This window comes from Momordica charantia (genome assembly GCF_013281855.1).
Source record: "Momordica charantia cultivar OHB3-1 chromosome 4 unlocalized genomic scaffold, Mcharantia_2.0 BLBB01000004.1, whole genome shotgun sequence".
NCBI lineage: Eukaryota > Viridiplantae > Streptophyta > Magnoliopsida > Cucurbitales > Cucurbitaceae > Momordica > Momordica charantia.
Window position 1 is genome coordinate 26137037 of NW_028275162.1, and position 19870 is coordinate 26156906.

General features: G+C 30.5%; 5 protein-coding genes and 1 non-coding gene across 6 annotated transcripts; 4 read left to right on the top strand and 2 right to left on the bottom strand.

The window, feature by feature from the left end:
- Positions 1-7351: 7351 nt before the first annotated feature.
- LOC148212067 (protein VACUOLELESS GAMETOPHYTES-like) lies at positions 7352-8015 on the top strand. Its single transcript, XM_088123529.1, has one exon. The coding sequence runs from the start codon at positions 7370-7372 to the stop codon at positions 7970-7972; it is 603 nt and encodes a 200-aa protein (XP_087979655.1). The 5' UTR covers positions 7352-7369; the 3' UTR covers positions 7973-8015.
- Positions 8016-9439: 1424 nt separating this feature from the next.
- LOC111006129 (protein VACUOLELESS GAMETOPHYTES-like) lies at positions 9440-10484 on the top strand. The gene has a single exon (XM_022277898.2). It carries the CDS (start codon positions 9651-9653, stop codon positions 10344-10346), a length of 696 nt encoding a protein of 231 aa, XP_022133590.1. The 5' UTR covers positions 9440-9650; the 3' UTR covers positions 10347-10484.
- Positions 10485-11106: 622 nt separating this feature from the next.
- Positions 11107-12381, top strand: LOC111006130 (uncharacterized). The gene has a single exon (XM_022277899.2). The coding sequence runs from the start codon at positions 11265-11267 to the stop codon at positions 12003-12005; it is 741 nt and encodes a 246-aa protein (XP_022133591.2). The 5' UTR covers positions 11107-11264; the 3' UTR covers positions 12006-12381.
- An 853-nt stretch (positions 12382-13234) lies between these two features.
- On the bottom strand, positions 13235-14161 carry LOC111006565 (CASP-like protein 4D1). The gene is made up of 3 exons (XM_022278570.2): positions 13979-14161; positions 13765-13885; positions 13235-13587 (listed from the first exon to the last, which is right to left on the bottom strand). The coding sequence occupies exons 1-3, from the start codon at positions 14119-14121 to the stop codon at positions 13393-13395; spliced, it is 459 nt and encodes a 152-aa protein (XP_022134262.1). The 5' UTR covers positions 14122-14161; the 3' UTR covers positions 13235-13392.
- Positions 14162-15229: 1068 nt separating this feature from the next.
- LOC111006513 (CASP-like protein 4D1) lies at positions 15230-17213 on the bottom strand. Its single transcript, XM_022278501.2, has 3 exons — positions 16947-17213; positions 16712-16832; positions 15230-15602 (listed from the first exon to the last, which is right to left on the bottom strand). The coding sequence occupies exons 1-3, from the start codon at positions 17108-17110 to the stop codon at positions 15396-15398; spliced, it is 492 nt and encodes a 163-aa protein (XP_022134193.1). The 5' UTR covers positions 17111-17213; the 3' UTR covers positions 15230-15395.
- A 1721-nt stretch (positions 17214-18934) lies between these two features.
- On the top strand, positions 18935-19008 carry TRNAN-GUU (transfer RNA asparagine (anticodon GUU)). The gene has a single exon. It is a non-coding gene; the product is annotated as a tRNA-Asn (tRNA).
- The last annotated feature ends 862 nt before the right edge of the window (positions 19009-19870 follow it).

The following is a 19870-nucleotide window of genomic DNA, read 5'->3' on the forward strand; positions in this document are numbered from 1 at the left end:
ACTCGTACCTATTGTTGGATGGATCTTCGGCTGATAGTCAGAAGATCAATTTTTAGAGTAATTCGCGTTCCACCAACTATCAGTTGATTTCTTGCTAGCAGCACTTCTAGTATGTCGAAATCGAGCTGAGTCCTATATTTCTAAACACATTGATCCTTCTTCTTCGTCCTCAAATGATTGAGTTGAGCTTCGAACACACGTGCCTTAATAGAAGAGGGGCAGTCACGTGTAATTTCTACCTAGTTTTACCCCTAACAAATTTTATTTATTGGAGTGGTTACCTCATTATAATTCTTCAACGAATGAGCACTTTGTGAGCTATATGTTAGTATTCCATTGCTGTAAAGATTCTGTTGGTGTTTTGTTTGCATCTTATAATAGGAGAACTACAAATTTTCAACTTGTTTGCACGTGTTGTTGTGATAACAACCAAACTTCATCTCGTAAAATTTTTGAATGCTAAATGATGGCACTTTTCTAGTTCATGTGTTATTTGACTTTCACATTTTTTCTTGTCAAATGAACGAATTTTAAGTCTGATTGATAATTTCCTTAATGATTAAGAGACATTAATCATGACTATAGTGAACTATGTTCAAATTAAATTAGTATGAATTTGATTTAATTATTTGATTAAATGATGTTTTTCCATTATTTCCATATAGTGATCATGTAAGGCGACAAGCTGGTCAATATGTCACGAGACAAAATCGTCTTGCTCTATTAATTGGGTTAAAACGACTCGAATCAAGAATTAGAAAAACAAAATACGACTTAGTTTAGTTTGATACATCAACAAAATACAAATCATAAAAAAAAAAACCCAATAATCACATTTTAAAAATAAAATTATATATTTAATCTTTCATCATAATTTTAGTTTAGTTGATGTGATTTTAAAAGTTTCAATTCAATGTGTATGATCAAATTTAAAAACTTTTTGATCTTTATGATTTGATTAGACTTTGTAAATTATCCTTCAATTACATGTTATTTTCCAATTAAAACAAGCATACCAAAAATGGGCTGTCACAAGAGATCCAAAAATGCTAGGATAAAATAGAATAATAACAAAAATAGAATGTAACAATTATGAATAGTGACATTTTATCAAAACAAAGAAAAAAATTATAACTAGTGACTTTATAGAATGCACCAATTAAGACATATGACTTTTTTTTTTCAAATCCTCGACCATAAAGGATAATGTATATCTTGAGTGGAATTCTTTCAAAGAATACATATATATATATATATTTTGAGTTGAATAAATTATGAATAGGCTAAAGGTTATAAACTAATTAATTACGTTTTCAATCCATTGTGAGTTGTTATAATACTCCCCATCAGACACATGGATGAATAATTAATTTGGTTCACATTGACCTTGATTTAATGATTTCAATAAATTAAAACAATAGTAATAATAATGTGATATTTTTTTTCAAATTCTTCTTTTGAAAAGTGATATCTTGCATGTTATTCATGAAGCATTTGGAAACGTCAATTATCTTTAACTATATCATCTTCCATAAAATTAGTCTTAAATTTGATGATGTATTATGTATAATAATGATTATCATTCTTGATTACGTTGCATATAGTTTTATGATTTTGACATTCCTATTCTATTTTAATTTTTAGATATTATTTAATAGCTGGAGGGTTGAAGGGAATGTGTTTTAGAAGTTTTAAGAAGAATATTTTATTTCAAAAAGCTGCCCTCTCTGTTTTGTTCTATTTTAAGAATATTCAATTTTTGTTGAAAATGATGACGAATTTCATAACCAAAATGAAAGAGAACTACCTGTAATAAAAAAACAACTGTTCTAGGTAAAAGACGAAATTAATTATGAAACATTTGAGGAAAAGATAAAATAGAAAAATGACGTAATTTTTGTTTGATTGTTTGTTTTTTTTTTCTTTTAATGAATCGGAAAAGGGGACCTAATTGGTTCATGGTCCATAATGGATTTTGTTATTTTACAAATAAACAAAAAAAGAAAAATCCATTTTTCAGTCATGCGTTGAAAATTGATTTTGCCAGTGGTTGAAATTTCTTACTTAATTGATGAACTTAAAAGAGAAAAAAGAAAAAAGAAAAAAGAAAAATGACTGCAACTTTTTTTTTATTTTAATTTTTGGTTAATATATTAAATAATTCTTAATCTCTGAAATATTTTTTAGTTTGACTTTAATTTTTTAAAATTCGTGATTACTCTTAAAAATTTGACAAATGAACAAATTTTGTTGATAGATAAATTTAATTTTATCCATCAACAAATAAAGTTTCATGTGTTAATTACTATTTAAACATAATATTTACAAATCAAAATATATTAATGAAATAATAATTTAGCTGTATATTAAGTTTTTGTTTACAAAATCTTGATAAGTAATGAAGAACTTTTAATACCATGAAAATTAAGTATAAAATAAAGAGGTAGGTCACTTAGGGTGTTCAATAATAATAATAATAAGTTAATGAGAGTGATTTTTGCCCCAATTGTAAAAACATTTTAATCTTTATGATTTGATTAGACTTTATAAATTACCCTTAAATTGCATATTATTTTTCGATTCACTACAAAAAAAAATGACACTCGGCCACGAAAATATTTCGTCACCGACATTGCACTGAAGTTTGTTATTTATCAATTATAAACACTCGTACAAGTATATTCAATTTGTTCTTTTGACTTTAAAAATAATTCTGGCCCAAGTAATTAAAGCAGTAGTCAAAACAAAATTAACTAATTAATTTTTTAGTTTTGAATGAATGGACAACCACTACGTATTATGTAATTATTGGAGTTTAAAACTTGCCAAGATGGGCTGTCACAAGAGATCCAAAAAATGCTATGATAAAAGAGAATAATAGCAAAAATAGAAGGTAACAATTATAAACAGTGACATTTTATCAAAACAAAGAAAAAGAAATTATAACCAGTGACTTTATAGAATAATGCACCAATTAAGACCTATGACATTTTTTTTCAAAGCCTCAACCATTAAAGAATAATGTATATCTTGAGTGGAATTCTTTCTAATTATATATATATATATATTTATTTATTTATTTATGTATGGACAAAAAGTTTTTAATTACTTTTTAATTCGTATCTTTTTGTTGTTAGTTGTTCTAATACTCTCCACCAAACACATGGACGTAATTAATTTGGTTCAGCTCGGCCTTGGACTAAAATCAAAATTCTAATTTTTATTTAATGATTTCAATGAATTAAAACAATAGTAAAAAATTTTTAGTTGGCTTTTAATTTTTTAAAATTCGTGATTACTCTTAAAAATTTAGTGTCTCGTTAAATTATGGTTTTCATCAACATATTTAGATATGTGGGTCCGATCATTTGAAGAAATAAATTTTGTTGATAGATAAGTTGAATTTTATTAATCTAACACGTAAAGTTTCATGTGTTAATTACTATGTGAACATAATTTTTACAAATCAAAATATATTAACGAAATAATGATTTAACAATATATGAATTTACAAAATCTTGATAAAATAACATAGTGGAGAACTTTTAATACCATGAAAATTAAGTATAAAATTCAAGGGTACAGGAAAGATTCCCTCTCCACAAAATTTCCACGAAATTTCGTGAAAGCCCCACTTCTAATCCACTTCTAATCGAGAGAGGAGGAAAGACATTTTGTATTTGATAACATTTCCTTTTCAATTCCACTTTTATTATTTTTAATTAGTTAAAATAACAATTAAATGTAATTGTTTTTCCCAAATGGATAGTTTGCCTTTCTCTATTATAAGCACATGATTCTATTTAGGTTTTTAGAAAATGAGAAGAAGGAAAAGAGAGGGTGAAGAAATTTTGAGGAAGGTTATTTATAACCATATAGGAAGCAACGTTTCCTTTCATTTTCATCCATTTTTTATCCCATCCAATTTTAATTTTAACCTAATTTCTTAATACTCTCATTTCTCCTATCATTTTCTCATTCTCCCAACGTAATCACTAATCTACATTAACGGTTGATTTCTACCCTTGCTTTATCTTTTATCTTTAATATTTTATTAACGATCTCACTTACAAATATCTTGGACTAGTACACCTCAAATTTGATTCAAAATAAAACTACAAGTTAATCACGAATTATTCAATTTTCTCTCATTAATTAATAATCTCATTTTTTTGATAATGTAGTTTTCATTTCTATTTATTAAAAATCACTATAAATTAGATGACTTCTCATTCTGTTTAGTTTATATGCTATATAAGAAAATTATAGTATAAATTGAAATTTTGTAGCAATATTGAAGACTTGGACACTCTAAATGTAACAATGTAATTATTTTTAATTCATGAGGTTGGTTTATTTTTAATATGTTATTAGTTTAGCTACAAGTTGTTTGGATCACATGCACCTAAATTTTGATTCAAAACAAATACGCTATGTCAAAATAGTAATAATAATAATGAGTTAATGAGAGCGATTAATCCTTTTGCCCCGATTGTAAAAATTTCCTAATTATTTTCCAAAGGAAATTAAAAACAACTAAAATAATTCTATTATATTATTTTGATTTATTAATAGCCTTGTTTATAGTAATGCGGTTTTATTAAACATCGTTACAAAGGTGAGCTTGGATTTTGGGCGTCATTACTCAAATCTCTTGACCCTAAAATTCCATTTATACTATTTTTATCATTCTACCAACACTTCTTTACTTATTCTCCAAAGAGAAAAAATAGCAAAACAAAAAAGTCTCCCTATTTATACTATTTTTGTAACTCCCTCCTTTAAAAAATACCCCTAGTTTAAAATAACATTTATTACATATATTATTTGTCTATTTGTCTATTTATATATATATATATATATATATATATATATATATATATAAAGGGAGCATTACCGATATTAGTTTTATGTTCGTTCAAAATTTGATTCCATTTATAATTTTATGTTAGTTTATTTTTAAATGTGCAATACATCAAACTAATTTACCTTAATATTTCCACAAACGTCACCAATTTCCCACGAATTCTTCCTCAATTCCAGCTTCAAATTGTTCATAAGCTAACCAAATTAAAGGCTCGTCACGATTATCGTGGAAGGAGTTGTGACGCTTGCATGCAGCCCCTATTAGCGGCTTGGCTACATTGCCCTTAATTTCTAATTAACTCATTCATTAATGTTTTTATGTTTTACCAACAACTAATAAATAAATTGCCAAATAAAAAAATTATTAACATTTTGTACTAGTCTTTTTCAATTCAACAACTAACTTTGGGGTGAGTTATAAGTGTTGATTTAAATAATAGTCAATTTAATTCATTAATAAATCAACTAAAATTATCACCCTAAGTAAAGTGGGAGAGAATTAATGAGTTCAAACCCATGATGACCCCAACTTGATAAATTAATTTTTATGTGTTTTCCGATACTAAATGTTGGAAGGTTAAATGACTGTTTCGTAAGATTAGTCAATGTGTACGTAAACTGGTTCGGACACTCACAAATATCAAATAAAAAAAAGTAAAAAAATAAACTAGTTGATGCCAAAATAATAATAAGTAAATGGTTTGTGTCATTTGATGAAATTGAAGGTGTTATGTTGTACTGCTATATGATGCAACTTTGGGCTAAAATGTTTTTGGGTTAAGCATTCTCAGCCTGTTTCTGGTATGGGATTCACATATACCCACTTAAATATGTTTTTCCTTTTTTTTTTCGTCTTATCGCACAATATTTTTGGAGAGAAGGTGGACAGTTTTTTTAAATATGAAACCATGATTTGTGGCGATATAGATATATATATATATATATATAGCCACATGAGTAATTAATTTGGTAATTGAAAAATGAGCTTTTCTCCAATACCTAAGACAAAATATAAATTTGAGAGATTTTAGACAATAACTCAAATAGGATCCAATAAGTGGTCTATTTGAGTTAACTATCTATTATTATTATTTTTGCATCAATTAGAATTAGAATTAGTTTTTTTTTAATAGATTAATTTTAGTTGGTGTATGTTGTTTTAAAATATCTACGTTGTCAAATTGAATGGGTTATTAATCAATTAAATGGACTATATTTAAAGAATAATATTTGCTTTTGAGTTTCGAGCAATTTCCAGTATGTTGTATTAAAGAAATTTAAAAGGGTGGTTGAAGTAAAAAGATGACTAGTATAATATGGTTGATGTTAATATTTCAAACATAATATCTTATAAAATATGTAGAGATAATAATGAGTTTTTAAAGGATCGAGTTGAGTTTTTTCATGAAGGCCAAAACAAGGTGGAATAATTGTAAGTGGAGATCCTGTTCCACATAATCTTCAACTTCTCCAAGAAAGGATCAAAAATAGATTCCAAGAAAGGATCAAAAATAGAGTCCGATAATTTGTCCTGAGCAGCGGCTTGTAACCAGAGTTTATGGGAGAGACAAGCCACGTGGAAATGGAAGCTCCCACAGTCTGACACGTAGGACCAGCCATTTTTGTTGTCGCGGTGGCTACCAATATTGATGCTCTTGGTCTGGTGGCACAAAAAACACTCACCTCGGACTTTGTCGTGGAGGTTCAAGGCGACGTCGGCGCGGTGGCCGTGGCCGTCGTCTGATCTGAGTTTGTAATATGCAGTGAGTTCCATACAAACGGGGTGAAGGTTCAAGTTCTGATTTTGGCAGTGGTACGAGTAGCCTCCGATGGACATTGTGCAAGCCTCGCAATTATTATTATTATTATTGTTTGTATTTGGTGGGGTTTGGAAGAATTCGAAGGTGGCATTGGGGAAGAATTCGTGGCAACTTCTTTGTGGCCTCATGCAGCATTTGTGAAGTTTGAAGCTGCATTTTTCGCATGTGTATCGTGACCCGATGCCTGGTTCCATGCACCCAAGGCAAATGTAAGCTCCTTTAGACTCCACAAACTTCAATTCATCATGCGAGTGTTTCACATCACACAACGTATTCTCCGTCCTCATTTCTTTCAAAAATAACAACAAACCCACTACTTTGGGTCGGAACAGAACATTGGTGGGAACATATATATATAAGATATGCTGGCTTTGACATAGTCTTTAATGAATACACATGTCGGGATTTCTCATTTATGGACTTCTCCTGCATGCCACTAGGTGATCAATGTTATTTGACTAACTTTTCCAATTTATATCACCGATTGGATTCTGCATTTATTTATCTCAACCACGATTTTATTATACAATTTATTAAAATATTAATTGAATCATACATGCTTTGTTTGTTGTCTTCCTTAATTTCTTACTATATTATGAATCTAATTGCTATTCTTCCTCTCATCCAACTTAATATTGTTCCTCTGTCTTTGTTTTTCTTTTGAAGCTAGGCAATAGAAAGAAATGGCGATGAAGTTCCATCCCCATGAACTGGAGCTGGAGGAGTCCCAAGAAGCTTACACTTGCAATGGATGCAATGAAACAGGGTGCGGGCCACGATACCAATGCCCAGAATCAGAATGCAATTTTTATCTTCACAAAGAGTGCATGTTTCCACAAACCTCGCCAATTTCCCACGAATTCTTCCCCAGTTCCACCTTCAAATTCTTCATAAGCCAACCAAAGGCCTGTCACGAAGATTGCAAAAGGATTTGTGACGCTTGCATGCAGCCCATCAGCGGCTTTGTGTACCACTGCCAGAATAAGGACTTGGACCTCCACCCTTGCTGTATAAGCCTCAACAAACAGCACAAAATCGGAGACATGGACTTCAATCTCCACAACAAAGTTCGAGGGAAGTGCTTGTCGTGTAACCATAAGAGCATTAATGGCGGCGCCCACGGTCACAATGGATGGTCCTACATGTCGGGATGTGGAAAGTACCATGTTCACGTGGCTTGTCTTAATATTAATCACCAAAAACAAGCTCAGCTTCTGGAGAGGGTGAACAATCTTCAAGTTCCAAAGCGTGACGATGCCATGAAAAAACACTTTCTTTTCTTCTAAGAAGATGAGTTTGAAAGCTATTGAAGTTCAAGGATGTGAGGATGGTGGGAGAGCTCTCTTATCTTTAATCTCTAATTAATTAATTAATTCATATTTTTATGTTTTACCAACATATTTATAAAATATTGTTTGAAATACTAATAAATAAATTATTAATATCAATTATACTAGTTTTTTTTTTCAGTTTGACAACTCACTAGAGTTGGGAAGTTAATTTAATTGATTAATAAATCAACAAATTGTCGATATGAGTATAGTTATTAAGTCATTTCCATTTGAAGTTGTAGCACGGAATATCCAATTAATATTGATGTTAATAAATAAATTAACATCAATAATACTAATCTTTGGTCGGTTCAACAACTTACTCGGGATGGGATATAGGTGTTAATTTCAATATATTCAATTTAATTGATTAATAAAACTAAAATTGTCAAGATGGGTATAGTTGCTAAGATATTTCCATTTGAAGTTGTAGGACTGAATATCCGACTAATATTAAAACAAAAAAAATTACAGACCCACCACAAATCTAAAAAGAGGGATTAAATGACAACATGGTTGTATATAATGTTTTCAATTTAAAAGGAACAAATTCAAGATAGTTTTTTTTGTAAAATCTTACAAATAATATATATATATATATATATATATATATATAGTTTAATTTAATTAACTACAATCATAGATGCAAAGAATTTCAATCCAAATTATCTAAGAAAAATCCCATCCCATAACCATAACATTACTATTTACTTCTTCTCATATTTGAAAGTTATAGTTAATTTGCTAGTTTTTCCTTTTTCTTGCAGAGGAAGTAATTTCTTTTTATAGCATGGTCTCTATCCACTGAAGCCCACTGTTTTCAAAAAATAAAAATGGAAACCACATTACCTAACGATGTTATTAATAAATCAGGATAATAGAATAAAATTATTGTCGTAGTTTTTTTAGCTTTTTCAAAATAATTTGGAAATTTTAACAAACGAAGCAAAATGATTAATCCCTTGTCAACTCACAATTAATGTTGGCATTTTGAAATCAGATTTTAATCATAGCATTACTATTTATTTCTCTTCTTCTATGAAAACTATGGTTTTTTTTTTTGCTAGTTTTTTCTTTTCCTTGGAGAGGAAGTAATTTCCTTCTATAGCATGGGTTTTTATTAGCTCCTAAACAAACCAAATGAAGATCAATTTTATAGTGGATTTTAATAAATCGAAACGAAAACCCCCATATAATAAAATAGGGTTATTAATAAATTAGAATAATATAATAGAATTATTGTAGTAGTTTTGATTTTATTTTTCAAAATAATTTGAAAATTTTAACAAACGGAGCAAAATGATTAATCCCTGATTAACCCTGGTTAGTGTTTGACACATCTCATTTATTTTGAATTAAATGAGACCCAAAATATTTGTAACTAAAATAACAAAAAATTAAAGACAATTAAAGCAAGCCCAGGAAGTAATAATAAGTTAATTACCCGAGTGATTACATTAGATCAGAGTGAGCAAATGATTGGAGAAATGGTGAAAAATTGGGAAATTTGGAATGGATAAAGATGATTGAAAGGAAATTTCCCGGTGGCTTCCGTATGATTATAAATAGCCACTACTCTAGCTTCCATCTTGATTTACCCCCACCTCAAAAATTCTTCAACTGATCTGTTCCGATGGGGCTCCGAAATCCAAACCATCCGAGGCATGATCTGGAGCTAAAACAATCCCCAAAACCTTACATCTGCAGTGGGTGCAAGGAAACAGGGTTCGGCCCACGCTACCACTGCGCCAAATGCGATTTCAATCTCCACGAAACCTGCATGTTTCCAAAAATCTTACCCTCTCCCCACGAATTCTTCCCAGGTTCCATGTTCAAGTTCTCCACAACCCCACACAAGAAATGCCCAAGGATTTGTGACGCATGCATGAACCCCATCAAGGGCTTCGTGTACCACTGCAGAAGACACGATTTAGACCTCCACCCCTGCTGCAGGAACCTCCACAACAGGTACGAAATTGAAGACGTGGCGTTTAATCTGCGCAGCAAAATTGGGAGACAGTGCGTGTGGTGCGACTGTGAGAGCATCAAGGACCGTGGATGGTCCTACGTGTCCGAGTGCGGGGAGTACCACGTTCACGTGGCTTGTGTCACAGAAATGGCTCTGCAAAAATGGCACAGCGGCGGCGGAGACTTGGTCAGATCAGTCGACAAGACCAGCCACTGGCTGTGGAGATCAAATAAGGATCACTCCAAAGCAATCAAGTGTTGGAGAATTCTTAAGATCTTCGTCAAGACCATTGTTAGCATCGTTCTTGGAGATCCAACCCCCGTTCTCGCCTCTCTGTTTCAAGATTTGATTAAGAATTAAAATTCTTAATTCTCTTTTCTTTTCTTTTCTTGTATGTATTACTGTTATTATACCAAAACCATGACCATCACATACTTATACATATATACTCTGTTTCAAGTTTGATTCCCAATAATAAAGTTACTTTTTTGTTATTAATTCTTATTTCTTATTGATATGAATTACGCCTGAATTTATCAAAATACAAAAACATTGGTGGGAACATATATAGAAGGATATATATATATATATATATATATATATATATATATATGCTGGTTTTGACATAGTCTTTAATGAATACACATTTTTTATTCATTTTTTAAAATTTTAAGATGGTCGTCTATCTATAATTTTTTTTTGGGACGTGGAATTTCAACATGAAGACACGAGCAAATGTCAAAAAACTATTCCAAAAGCATTATTTTAGAATAACTTTGACATGATACCTATTTTCAAAATAAGTTTAAAAAAAATACATTATTAAAAAAAGAACAGCTTAAAACGGGTCAACTTCAGACATTTTCTGAAAAAATGGTTAAAAGTAGACGCTTGTGGAAGTATCCTCTACAAAAGGGCTATCTGTGTAGCTATCCAAAAGAGGGGAAAAAAAAACTAAAAGTATTAAACATTTTTATTTTTATTTATTTTTGAAATATATTAGACATTTTTATTGAATTAATAAATTAAAAATATATAATCGGTATATGTGTTCAACATGCGGAATTTATAATTGAATATTAACGTATAAGTAGTATTAATAAAACAAATTTTTTTTTAGTACATTAATAAAACAAATTTGATTAATACAATAATAAATGCATACTAAAATCATGGTTAATTTAATTGTACTACATAAATGTAAAATACTTACCATAGTTAAAATGAGTACCTTCTCTTTTTTTTCTTCCTTTAATCCTTTCCTCAACCAAATTATATATGACTAGTCATACATGGATAGCGTCTCCATTATCTGTCCCATCTCCCCAAAATCTCTTGTATTGTTTGTGTTCTTTTTCTTTGTTGAGGATGTCCAAACCTTACACCTGCTACGGCTGCAAGGAAGTAGGCTTCGGCCCACACTACCAATGCGAAAACTACTATTTTGATCTTCACAAGGAGTGCAAATTTCCAGAAACGTGGCCAATTTCACATCAATTCTTCCCCAATTCCACCTTCAATTTCTTTCGAATCCCACCAAAGGCCTGTCACGACGATTGCAGAAGGTTATGCGACGCTTGCAGAAAGCCCATCAACGGCTTTGTGTACCACTGCCAGAATCAAGACTTGGACCTCCACCCCTGCTGCAGAAACCTCAACAAAAACTACAAAATCAAAGACGTGGAGTTCAATCTCCACAAAGAAGTCCGGGGGAAGTGCTTGTGGTGCAACAGAAAGAGCATCAATGGCGGAACACACAACGACAACGGCTGGTCCTACATTTCAGAATGCGGGAAGTACCATGTTCACGTGGCTTGTATCGCCCAAATGGCCTTGGAGGAATCGCACAAGAGCCAAGAAGACTGCGCCATCGATGATGTCACGGCCCAGAACCAGGAGCAAGCCTTGGCTCTGCTTCTGAAGAGGGTGAATCTGGAATCAGTTCAAGCTCGAGGGCGTGGGGACGGCCGAACAGGAACCAAGTTCTGGAGAATCCTCAAGGGCTTTGTCAGAAGGTGAGTTATTTAGCAGGGAATGCATTGTTAAGAGAGCCCTTTCAATTTTGGGTTTTAGAAAACAATCAAAAAACAACATTTTCTTTTTCTTTAATGACAATACCTTATTATTAACGTGTCAAATAAAGAACCAACAAAAAATTCCTAAAAACCAATTATCTTTACCAATAATAGTTTCATGGTCATGTCGTCTTTGATGAAATTGATGGTGATACTGTTGGGCTTGATGCAATTTGGGCTACTAATTGGGCCAGGATGGTTTGGTTACGTATAAAGGCCAATTGAAATGCAGTCCAGCTTCTCCACCTAAATATGTTTTTTTTTTTTTTTTTACTACGCACGGGTAATAGAAATAGCTAACCATGGAGATTTATATTAAATCAAAAAGAACATCAAAGTAAATAAACATTTTTATATTTTCGACTATTTTTATTGTTCAACTTAAAATTAACAATTGTACTAAAAAAAAAACTTAAAAATTGATTGTGTTTGTTTTCTTTGTAAATAAACTGATCTCTTAGAAAAGAACAAACAAAAAGCCGGAAAATTATTTTATAAACCTAATTAATTTTAGGATAGTTGCAAAATTTCTGTTTTTTTTTTGGAAAATAACCATTATAAAAACAGTAAAGATTATTGGATTAATAGTTAATTAAGAAGAGTTTGTTTCAAGATATAAATTTATAGTTAAAAAAAATTGAATTCAGATATTTTTTTCTAATTAAATTGTTGTCTACGGTAATTTGATAGTATACTTTCTTAAATATGTTATTTTCTTTATTTCTATTTTTCATTTTTGAAATCCCAAATAAAGAAACATATATTTTAAGGGGTTATTTCTTTTTAAATAATCAGACATTCAAGTAAAAATTAATACTCTTAACTGTATATCATTTTTTATATAAATATTTACAATTTAAAAATTGAGGGTGAAAATTTTAACTTTTATATATATATATATATATATATATTTTTTTTTTTTTCTTTTTTTGACCAAACTTATAACGAGGTGTTGACTAGTTGAATTACAATTATACCTTCTTATTATTATTAGTGTATCAAATAAAGAACCAAGAAGAAAAAATTCATATTTGCTTTAACAAATTGAACTATATTCAAATTGACTAAATGATTTTGGTTAATTTGACCTACGACCTAGTTTGAATTCTCACCCCAAGGTTGTATTAAAAAAAAGTTTCACCATCCTATATTATATTCATTGGCACGTGAAAGGAGAAACAAAATCAAATCTTTACTTCACTTCTTCTGCAAAGGAAAATGCTAAAACTCATACCGCACAGCCAAGTAATTTAAAAGGTAAATTGCAAAAAATAAATCAAGAAAAAAGAGATGGTATAATTTTCCTAGTAAAAAAGAGAGTACATTTATTTTTAATTAGGTTTGTTGGAGAGGGCCAGAGAGGAAAGAATTGAGATGGCAGCACTGCAAAGAAACGCAATCAGCAGAAGAGCCGCCGCCGCATTGCCCTTCCCGAAGAACGACCCCATCCCTTCAATATTCGCATTCAAATCTATGCCGCCACCCAGTCCCGCCGCAGCTCCCGACAGCAGAACGTACGACAAAACCTAACCACCCAATAAGTGGAAATCATGATAAACGAAGAAGAAACAACAACACAAATTCGAATATTCCATACTGATATCATCTTAAGATGAATAAACCATTACTCATGGACCGGATAAATTTAATGAATATCTAACTAAATTGTAAAAACAATACTCAAACATTACTTTACTATATACCTTGTCACCGTAGAAATAGAATAAAAGATTGCCGTGGCTTTTGGATATGATATAATAAAGGGACAAGGCAATTTGCAAGAGATTGAATGCACCTCCAATAATGATGGTTGCCATCGCAAACCTTCAAAATTCCAAAGTTCTTTCCATCACTTAATAAAATACATCGTTAGAAAAAAAAAGTAAATAAATAAATTAAGAAGGATAGTTATTATACCTATAGGAATTGACATTATGGAAATGAATATTGCCTTGGGAATTGGTGGCCAACACTATGATGGAAATGAAGAGGAAAACGAAAGTGACAACTCTGAGCACAAGAGAAGCAATCTTTGAACCCATTGTGATTGTGGCTTCCATTTCTCTGATATCTTCTAAATGGTAATCAATGTATGTTTATCTTTCATTCCATAGCTTTTATAGCCACAGGAAAAGAAACCATAGACTTTTTTTGGTCTTCGTCTGCCAAACTAATTTGGTTTTTAGTTTCCCACAAGGAATGATTGGGAAATGAGGGAAAACTGGGGGATGTAGTGGACAACGTGACTTTTTGTATATTCAACCAAAGGGGCTGTACAATGTACCCTTTAAGATGCCAATTGCCAATTGCCAATTGCATTGCTGCTATCCACATTCAAAGTTGACCAAAAACAGCAGCAAGTTGGCTTGCTTTCACTTCGCTTCAATTCAATCTTCCGTGTTTTCAAAAGTTTCAATTATTTGTGTTCTTCACTTTTATTTGAAATGAAATTTCGAGAGAAGAACAATAACGATGAAAGGCCGAACGAAGAAGAAGGAAAGAAAGAGGAAGATATTTTTTTTTGTCGTCTCCCACTATGTACTCTTAGTTCAAATAGTAAATAGTTAGCTCTGATACACCTTTTCTTTTTTTTTTTTGAAAGGATAGAAACGGCAACTTTAATGTCCTCCCAAAAATGGATAATGGACTTCTTGAAATTCGATTATTGCGTTCCAACCAAAGGTGTCAAAGTATGAGCCTACTGGATTGCTTCAAAGGGTGTCAAAGTATGAGCCTACTGGATTGCTCCAAAGGGTGTCAAAGTATGAGCCTACTGGATTGCTCCAAAGGATCCCGCGCTTAGATTTGGGGCAATTAATAGGCTTTGATAAACTATTTATAATATTTCTATAATTTCATAATAATTCAAACACAAAAATTCTAATTCAAAAAATATTATTTAATAATGTAATCTACACCATCGAAATAAGCTACTGCTCATACTGCGGTTTAAATATTCAAGCAAAGAGGCTGTAAATGTAATTATGCCAACTCCTCATTTTTCAACCTTGACTTGACCATAAATAATAAAAAGGGGTACAGTAAAGTTTTTATTTTTATTATTATTTTTTTATAGAAAAATTATTTACAAATTTAATATTCTTCAGTACAAATAAGTTAAAGCATTAAATCGAGATTTGATGTAGGATGATGGCAAACAATTGATAATTTAAATAATAAACAAGCTAAACCATAGCACTAACATATATTATAGAAGAGGGGTTAAATACATAATTCAGCAAATGCACTCCAACATTACAAATGTTTAAACACAAACCAAAAGAAAGAAAAAAAAAAGCTTTATGGAAATTAAAATGGAAGAAATGAAAATTAATTAGGGTTTTCTGACGAGGGCCAAGGAAGAGAGAATAGAGACGACGGCACTGCAAATAAAGGCAAGGAGAAGAATAGCAGCTGAGGCACTGCCCTTGTCGAAAAATGAGTTGAAAATGTTGCCAACTAGATCTTTATAGTTCGATCTCAGATCGATTCCAGCGCCCAGTCCCGCCGAGGCGCCCGATAATAAAAGGTACGTCAAGAGCTGTATACAAACTCGCGTTAGTTATGTTTGATAACATTTATATTTCTTGTTTCTGATGATATGAATAAATAATATTTCGTCAATGTTCTAAAAACTATATACGAATTTATTTATTTTTTTGTTTCTTCCACTCAAATCAATGCATAAGGTAAAAGATTGCATATAATTTCAATTAATTTAAAGAAAATAAATCAAAATTTTCTCGTAAAACATTTGAGTTTCTTTGAAATAAAATTTAAAAATAATAAATGGAATTATATTTCTATTTCTTTTCAGTTGACAAATAAAACAGAAAAAGACACACACCCGAGAAAGATAAAACTTTTTTAGATAGAAATATATTTTTTCTAATATTGTATCCCTATTTCTTGAAGGGAATATGTGGAAGAAATCGAAAAATTGAAGTCAACGACCCTACACACACTCAGCTCTTATCCCCACGGCACTTTCCTTTTCATCAATTTGTTGCTCTATTTTCGATATTTTATATGATAATTATTCATAGTATAACGTCAAAATCCAGGAACTAATAAACAAAATTAAATTCGCTCAACTAAATAAAACAAAATTAACTGTCTCATATGAATGAAATTTTTCTTCTTAATTATTATTATACTAAATACTAATACTCCTTTGTTTGTTTGAGGATCCCTGATGCTAATACTCTTTAAACACTAATAAGAGGAGTATTAGATATTTAATATATGAGTTAAATTTATCAAATCTATCTACTTAAACTTTTGAATTGAGCGACGATTTATTCATTTATTATGATTTCCACTTGTTAAGTTTTGTATTAGATATCAAAATAGTGGTGGTTTATTCATGCTTAAGATTGTTGAAAATAATTTCATTTTTAATTTCCGTCTATAAAAATTAAACTTAAAAACATTGTATTGTATCTTCATTTATCTTGATAGGATAAATATTTTCAAAAGTTAAGTCAAATTAAGAAAACTAGTAAGTTTAATTTCTTTTATGAAATTTGGTTAAGAATTCAAATATTTTTGAAGAGACCGAATGAAAAACTTATCAAGAAAAGAGGAAATGAGGTTGAACATCCCACACCTGAGAAATTAATCAAAATCCTATGGATTAAGAAAAAATACCTTATCACTGAACATATCGAAGAAGGGAGTTCCATCACTTTTGGTAACGACATGGTAAAGGGTGAGAGCAATTTGCAACAAACTCAAAGCAGCTCCTATAACAGCAGCTGCCGTCAAGTACCTTCACATAATTTTAACTAATTATAAAAACATAATCAAGATCATCACTTATAGATTAATTTCAAAAAGAAAGAAAGAAAGAAAAAAAATTAGTGAAGAATTATTGATTGCTTACCGATAGGAATAAACATCTTTAAACTCAACTTTTGCTTCGGCTTCAGTTCCTTTGAGCACGGTTTTAGAATTGGTGGCGATGATTAACAGAGAAATGAAGATCAAAACAAAAGTCAGAATTCTTAATATAAGTGAAGCAATTCTTGAACCTTTCGAGGCTGCCATCTCTCCCTTCAAAACTCTGATAATCTTCAAATTTTTGCGCAAATCCAATCGCTTTTGCTTCTATATATATATATATATATATAATTAAAAAGTAAAACCGTGTGTGAAGATATATTTATATTTTCTAATATGCAACAAAAACAAAGAAACAGCCTAATAGACTTGGTATTTTTCTAGGCCAATTATTCTTTATCTTATGGCGGACTTCAATATGTTTTAAAACAAGCAACTTGTACCTTTTTTTTCCCTTAATTTAAATTTGTCATCGCTCTCTTAATTAAATAATCCAACCTGCTTTCATTTCACCATTTCAATTTTAGTATTATATACTTTAACACGACTAACATTTGAATAATAGAATTTACCTTATCAAAGTATTTATCTTGGATGCCACTTCATCCGTTAACGTATCCATTTATTTAACAAAATATAAAATAGAATAATAATTATTACATTATATTAATTGGCAAGTTACCCTGCGGATTGAATTTCAATCGTGTTTATAAATTTTTTTAACTCATGATAGATGGTTCATTGGTCGCAAGTATGGTGAGTTTACCTATCGCCATCATGGATTTGAACTCATATCCTCTCAATTTACCTTAAGTGGCGGCCAGGGCTTACAAAATTTTTATTTAAATTGTTTTGTATCTCATATAACCCAAAATTACAATTAAGTTATTATTATTATTATATATGTGTTTTTTTTCTTTTTGTTTGAAAGATAACATTTTTAATTATGATTTTTCCATTTGGTCTCGATCATAAGTCGAGGTATTTGAAGCAGTATGGTGGAATTTAAGGGAGCAAGTTGAGCTAGTTGATTTTTTTTAATGTTATAAATTACAATTTTTAATGTTTTTCCCATGATAATCTTCGATCTTCGTTTTTGTTTTTTGATATAGATTTTTTAAAATTCCAAGTCAACCGCTTAACTGCTCAAAAACCATCTCCCTCGTATACAAAGTCTTTGCGTTTCTTCGTCAACCCTACTTTCGGATTTTTAGTTAAAATAATTTTCTTTTTATTTAAAAACTCACCTTCCTTTTCTAATTTAATCAAAAGAATTATATATATGTTTTAATTTCTTAAATTTTAAACTTTTTTTTTAATAATTTCTCAGTTAATTATAGTTTAAATATTTAATGGAAAAAAATATGGTGCAATTTATTTTTATATGTTTAGCCAAATTAATCAAGTATTAGCCAATCCAATATAGTGAGTAATTAATGTTAATTAATATCACATAATACTAATATTAACTTGTAAATTATTGTAATCTGATATTTTAATAGAATGTGCATGTGGATCGTTTACTTTGGATAAGAAAAAAAAATTAAAAGGCAAGAAATTGAACACGTGGAATCGCCGATAAGTCCCCAGCCAACGTGCTCAGTCCGTCCACCAGCCGGAAATGGCGCCGGAGTTAATTCTCTCAACACTTTTGTCAAACAATAAGGCATGTTTCGAGTCGTCGTCCTTAATTATTCTATTTTTATTCCTCTTTGACTTTTTCTTAAGTTGACCAGTTAGTCTTACTAATCATTTTGCAAAAATTTCTATATATTTTGAACATTTTCTTCTCCATCATCCTCTAATTCTTGAGTTATATGACATCGTGATCACTGAAAATATAGAGAATCTAATAAGAGTTTATAATATAATACACGGGCTACCCCTCTCATTTTCAATTTATTGGCTTTGAGATGGACTTATAGATATTAATATGGTATTAACGTCCAAAAAATTCAAACTAGCATCCGGTCTAAAAATGAGATTTGATGAAGATTTGTGACTCCAAAAAAAGTCCTTATCTTATCAATAGCTGGAATAGCTCAGTTGGTTAGAGCGTGTGGCTGTTAACCACAAGGTCGGAGGTTCAAGCCCTCCTTCTAGCGTTTTTTTAATAATGAAAAAAGAAAATATTCTCTAATTATCAATTGATTTTTACTTTTACCATTTTAGCAAGATCAGCCCGTTTGCTTGAATTATTGGATTTCCTTACAATAATTCAACCTAATTTTGAAGAAATTTATCTTAAAATTGATTTCTCCGATCCCATCCATTGCTTAGCTGTCCTCGTTGATTAATTAAGCTTATGTAATAATTATATTGTTTAATTTTCTAGGGTCTATTATTCTACATATATATGTATCAATATGATAGTCTAATTTAAAGATATTTTGACAAAGTGAAGAAGAGCTAGAAAATTTTGGACTTTAATGAACAATTAATTCACATTTATAACAACTATTATGATTGTAAGGTTTTTTTTTTGGAGTACATTATGATTGTAAGTTGACCATTCATATCATTGAAAAATAATTTCTAAAAATTGATGAAAAATGAAAGGGAGAAAGAAGGAAAGAAGAGATGAATAAGAATAGTGATCAGTGAAGGAGAAAAACTAGTAATTGATATGAGAACAACTAGTAATTGATATGAGAACGAGACAACGATATTTCCCATTTCTAATATGATATTATTTATTATCCTAATTAGAGATTTATGATCCTAATTATTAGTAACTATGACAATAGCTTATCGCATATCCCTAAAAAAAACAATAAAGCAAGATGATAGGTTAAAAGAGAAAATTTTTCTTAAAAGATCCAAAATTTTGATTGGTTTTTGGTGGGAAAAACCAACAGATTGACAATGATTCGATGTAAACGCTAAGAACGCAAGGAGCATGGATTGAAGAGGGCGTTTAACTATTGAAGGTAAATTAGTCTAAATGTCACTCAATTTTGAGGTTTA